General features: G+C 36.6%; 1 protein-coding gene across 2 annotated transcripts; it reads right to left on the reverse strand.

The window, feature by feature from the left end:
• Window positions 1–165: 165 nt before the first annotated feature.
• Window positions 166–1,901, reverse strand: LOC147380819 (general transcription and DNA repair factor IIH subunit TFB4-like). Of its 2 annotated transcripts, XM_086431202.1 has the most exons (4): window positions 1,746–1,901; window positions 1,573–1,679; window positions 1,211–1,487; window positions 166–1,138 (listed from the first exon to the last, which is right to left on the reverse strand). In XM_086431202.1, exons 1-4 carry the CDS (start codon window positions 1,774–1,776, stop codon window positions 1,035–1,037), a joined length of 519 nt encoding a protein of 172 aa, XP_086287328.1. In that variant the 5' UTR covers window positions 1,777–1,901; the 3' UTR covers window positions 166–1,034. The 2 variants fall into 2 exon arrangements, with proteins under 2 accessions (XP_086287328.1, XP_086287330.1); XM_086431204.1 differs by lacking the exon at window positions 166–1,138 and having other exon boundaries at window positions 1,145–1,487.
• Window positions 1,902–5,770: the final 3,869 nt, after the last annotated feature.

Consider the following 5,770-nt stretch of genomic DNA (forward strand, 5'->3'; position numbering starts at 1 on the left):
AAGAATACTCCTTCAAAATCAAGAGCTAACTTACACCAATAGAACAACAGCCCTAGAATGTGCATATATCATCTCGTGAAAATTGCTTTTCACGCATTGGTAGATTCTCCGATTCCTTTCCTTCCAAGCATTCCCAGCAGATGGCAAAAGGAAGTGGATCCCAAAGAGTTCTTTTCCTACCCATGAACATATTTGGACTTCAACCATGAAAAAGAGACTCACTTGAATTTGGAAAGACCCAACTGATTTTGAACAGGGTCGAAAAGTGAGACTAAGATCTTGCAACTAAAGAAAAATGAAACACGATGAGATCATTTAAGTAGAAACTTGGCATAATATTCTTTGGAAAAGACAAATTGATGTAGGTTGCAAACTTTATTCCCCTTCTTGAAGAGAATATTTGAACTTCCTATGATGAATAGAGTTTAGTATTGACCCACTATGGACAAGTGGATTATGCTGATGTTGAGGAGCATTTATGTGGGTCTCACCACTAATTCCATGCATCTAGAGAGGACTTGTTCAATTGGGAGTTTAGTTTCTAATGAGAAAAGGAATTGGTGTTGCACTAGAAGTGTGCAACAGCCAACCCTTACAATAAGGGATTCACAATCGTCTGAGCGGCTAACCCCAGTAACTTTGAGCCTCTCTCCCATCTTTCCTATTTTTTCACTCCTAATAGTGCCCGAGGTATTCTCCATGATTTCTATAACATACCCTAAAGATCTACAATATGAAAATATACATGGATGCTCTAGTAGCGTCAACAACGTGACGCATAGGACTTTCCAATCTCTAGCAACAACATGATATGAGTTAGTTCACATAACAAGTACACCTAAAATTATCTTGTACAAGGCCAACCTGCAGCAGTCACTACGAATGAAAATTTAGAAAGGACTAATGCCCAATATATTTGACCAAATCAAAATAAGTCGCTTGCAAAAGGCGGGCCAAATCACTAGTCAGGTCCAATATGTGACATGCCTTCAATAACATGCCCAAGTTGATCAACATATCCATGAATTTCTAATTCAGCATACTTGACAGATTCGTTTAAAAAAATAACAAACGAAAAGTGGAAAACTCACTCTAGGCTGAGGATGAAGCGGTCCTGATCGGAACACTCTCTGTATATCTATTCACCGAATCAAGCAAAACAAACCCATTGAAAGAAATCAATCAAAGTAATCACAATTGTCAAGGATACAACAGAGAGCGAGGGACAATGATCCCGATAAATGTGATGAAGCAATCCCAGACAAAGTTTTCTCTTCGTTCATCCGTTCGTCCCTCATAACAAAATCCTCCAATTTCTCCAACGTTTTGGAGCAAAGAGCAGGCATTCTCCCATTCTCCAAAGTCTCAATTGTTGCGGGAGACGATGAAGAGTCGTAAACGTAGTTGCAGGAGTTCAATCCAGTGGCGATGACGACTACTTGATTGAGTTGGTTGAGGAGGAGAATCGAGTTCAGAAACGAAAGAACCTGAGTATCAGAGAAGAAAACGAAGATCGATGTTTTAGGGTTTCTGAAAGAGAGAAAAATAGAGAGAGAGAGAGAGAGAGATTACGTGAGAGAGGAAATTGGAGAAGGAGAGAGAGGTGGTGGTGGTGGTGTTAGCTCCGCCCCAAAATAAAGGGTTGGTGTCGAGTAGAACCACGAGAAGGCTAACATCGTCTGCGAAAAAAATATGGAAATTGAGTTTGGAGCGAAAGAGATAGTGAGAGAGAGAGAGAGAGAGACCTGAATAGAGTTTTGATGGAAGTGGCGCCATCAATGTAACGTTCGACAAGATGGAGATGAGTCTGGAGACCTTAAACACAAAATGAATTGGTGTATGTTTGGGTGCGGAGTTTGCGCCGTCTTTGGTTAATATTGAAAGAGTAATTATAAAAGCACCCCCACAAATTATTAAGGGCAGCCCACACCATAGGCAAAATAACCCATTTCATCTGCAAGGCTTCAATCCATCTTATTTATTGTAGTCTTCAAAATGCCTATTTTGTTACTGACTTTTGAAGGTTAAAAAAGATAAAAAGTCTCTACGATTATAGGCGAAGGTTTTAAAAAAAAATTGTAAACTCTGAAGATGATGAATCTTTATTTTTATGTCTTTTTGGAGGTAGAGAAAGCAAGGTAGCAATATAGTTTCTTGGCTAGTGATCGCTGAAGATGACAACATTTTAATATATTAGGGAAGATTAAACTTAAGGACATGTTATCAATTTAAAATGAATAATGTTGAAGTAACAATTTGAGAGACATCGTGGGGGACATTGGTGTGTAAAGAACCATAGAGACTTTCATCAAGATCTCACTTGTATCTCGATAAAAAGAATCTATCGTTCTAGCACACATCCACGTTAGCCGATGTCCCCCCACGATGTTACTCCAGCATGACTCATTTGAAATATAGGGATGCCTCAAACATTCACGAAAACTGAATGTATATGTTTCAATCCGCCTGAATAAGAAAAGAAATTGAAAAGCATTTAGACATGAGATTTGAACACTCATGTACATTTGTCATGGTTGAAGCTGTCTCATGTATTTAAGTGCAACCCTTACCAATGTAATCTCAAGGACCTGATCCCAAATCAAAATGAACATTTTTTTTGTCCATCCAAATTATGAATGGTTCAAACTAATCATTAACGGTGGAATATCATGCAATCAACAATGCCAACCCTAGGGTCTAAGGTATTTTACGTGATTATACGGGATAAATGGATCTTGTATACTCACTTTACTTTAACTATATCAAACAAAATCCACGTTGTCTTCATAGGCCACCACCTCATTTATTCCATATAAAATTAAAGGAAATGCATTCACCAATCTTTATTGGGAAAATATATGTCGCAAGCTTTCCTATCAAGGTTTTTATGGTAAGTATTCCACTTTTGATCACTTAGACATGACCGATACACCAGGTCCCTCACTTGCCTCTTGATTCATGGCTTCAAAACTATCACAAGTCCTCTCAGTCTATGAGCTAATTAAGTGAGAGCGTTAATGTGAATCGCATCGCATTTGGGGTTGGTAATGGATTGGTTCGGAATCAGATCAATATCAAACCACTCCTAATCCGAAATATTAGGTATATGATCTAAATCCTATCCGACTATAATATATCCTACCAACATTCACTCAACCCGAAACCTAATCGATCTAATCTGACATCATGAATTTTCACCAACACATTGAGGTTGAGAGAGAGAACGAGACAAAGTTTGAAGACAGTGGATTTGAGGTAAGAAGAGTTGGGAGAGTTTATCAAGTCGGGGATAATGGGATTTAGGGTATTTTTTGAAGAAAGAGAGTAAGTTTTGTGTAAGAACATTAAAATTTTGATCGGATTATCATCATATTGGGTTGAGCTTAATCCAAATCCGATTCCAGATTTTATCGAATTTTTAAATTTATTCCCAAATCTAATCTGAAACCTCAATTTCTACATCTAAATCCTATTTTTCATATCAGATATTGGATCAAATTCGGGTCACTGTCAAACCTAATCACATTGACTTGTCCAACATCCAAGATGACTTGCCTAATGTTTTGAAAATCTCAATGCCATCCATTAAAGCTTAGTCTAGACAATTGATTTTTATATATTTTAAGATAAAAATAATTAATTTTTATTTTATTTTAAAAATATTTATTTCATAATATCTCTTTCAACTTTACATATTGCCTTTCCTCTCCTTCCCTTTTTCAAAAATGGGTCAAGATCCGTTGACTCTTGAAGAATGACTCATGGAAAAAACACATGATATCGATTGTGCAAACATGAAATCCAATGGTCAGGATTATACATATCTAGATAATACAAATCTCGAGGATAAACTTCAATCATTAGATTTTGTGTTATACGGTTGGGATCATGTGTTTTTTTTCATGAGTTGACAAATCCAAACACTTCAATAATATCCCTCCAATTTTATTGTCTATCATTTTCCCCTCTTTTCTAGTAATACCCTTTCGAGTTTATTAACCTTCCTCTTTTACCCCCATTAATCCCAAAGAGGAGTATATATATATATATATATATATATATTAATTTAAACCCTAAGTGGTTGGCATAATAATAAGTTGAGCCTTGATAAGTTGCTTAGGAAGGGTAGGTAAGTGTTCAAAACCCCACGAAGCAACGAATCCTTGGGGCTACACTTCAAGGCCCGGTTGACCATCAACTCAACTAGTTGGACATAGGACTTTCCGAGGGGGTAGTACTTTGATCATGGGATTAGTGTCACTCGAAGGATGTGCATGCCCGAGGCATATTCCACTTTAGTTATCCCAACACTTCACAACTAGTCTGATAGCAGAGTGAAGCTTAAAGAAATTCCATTCCTTTCTGTGCCGGTCAACTAGGCCCACTAAGGCTAAGTGATAGAGAAGGTGCGAAGCAAAGTCATGTCGTAGTCAGTTAAGCGAGATGGAATAAAAGAAAACGAAAGGAGTTATCCCGAGATAGTTGTATACTAAAATCTTCCCTACTAACGTTATTCTAGCTGAACCATGCTCTCAGCTATACCCGCCACAGCCACCCTTGATAGTTTCAATGACTTGCCTTCCCCAGACAAGAATACTTGGGAATTTACTACTATGGATCAACCAATTGGTTGTGACAGAACGGAGAAGGGGAATTTGCCTGAACTTTCTCTTCCTGGGAGCCGTGCCGGACGACCTTCTTACACTAAAACAACCAAAATAGTCTGATCGAAGAAATTCGTTTCTACCTTGAATTGTTTATCAAATTTAGAAAATTTTAGCATTGGTTCGCTCGATATTGCTCCCTTCAACCTGAGATCCGATGCGAACAATTAGCCAAAGGAGCGAAGCTTAGAGCCAGCGGGCACACTCATTCTAACAGCGTACCTTTTGTATGATGGGTCAGCGAGGAATATATATACATATATATATAATAATAATTGGTCAACGCTCGGTAGTCAAAATTGTAGACAAAGTCTTGTCCTATATGACTAAAAAGTCAAGCTTTTTAGACTAGAAATCTAGGCCCAAACCCAATCCATCTAAATATCAGGTCGGGCTTAAGAAATAAAACCTTAGTCCTAGCCCGATCTACCTACATTCAAGTCATTTGCGGATCGGGCCAAACTTGTTTTCAATTTTTTTATTGTATCAAAAGAATACTAAATAACAATAAATTGATCAAAAATAATGTTTTATTATTAGATTTTTCAAACATTTTTTCTTCTCTCATTTTAAATTTATAATCTCTCAATTCTCAACAAAAAAAAAAAAAAAAAAAAACCAAAGATAAGGGATCATTATTAATTTATAATAAAACTATTATATATTGTATTTTAATATAATATAGCTGACCGTGCCACCCATTGGCCAACATTCAAAACTCAAAATCAACCCTATAATTAAATGAGCTTATCCTAGTCAGCTCAATAATTAAACCTAAACTCGGTCCATACCAGGTCGGGAGGATTGGGCCAAAACCCGACCCTTTTATAGCCCTAGTTGTACATAAAGAGCAATGTGCAAAAAGAAGGCAGAATGTGGAGTGTTTTTTAATATAAATGCTAGAAGTTGACATGTGCAATCACACCTCTATGAGAAATTTAAGGGTTTATGAAAATGACATATTAAAATGATATTTTTATAATTCTAAAAATTAACGAACATGATTATAAGGTCATGGGATTGAAATTTTGTTCATTTTTTTTTACCAAAATGACTTTGATTATATTAAATTTAAATGTAAAGTTGTGGATGTTTCTCGGATCCAA

This window comes from Akebia trifoliata, unplaced genomic scaffold, assembly GCF_017979445.1.
Source record: "Akebia trifoliata isolate Shusen 1 unplaced genomic scaffold, ASM1797944v1 Contig00952, whole genome shotgun sequence".
Taxonomy (NCBI): domain Eukaryota; kingdom Viridiplantae; phylum Streptophyta; class Magnoliopsida; order Ranunculales; family Lardizabalaceae; genus Akebia; species Akebia trifoliata.

Coding starts and splice junctions, on each gene's coding strand:
- LOC147380819 (XM_086431202.1), bottom strand. CDS start 1,776: ATGGCGCCACTTCCATCAAAACTCTATTCAG. Junction 1,680..1,745: donor TCCATCAAAACTCTATTCAG/GTCTCTCTCTCT, acceptor TTTTTTTCGCAG/ACGATGTTAGCCTTCTCGTG. Junction 1,139..1,210: donor ATTGTCCCTCGCTCTCTGTT/GTATCCTTGACA, acceptor TTCGGTGAATAG/ATATACAGAGAGTGTTCCGA.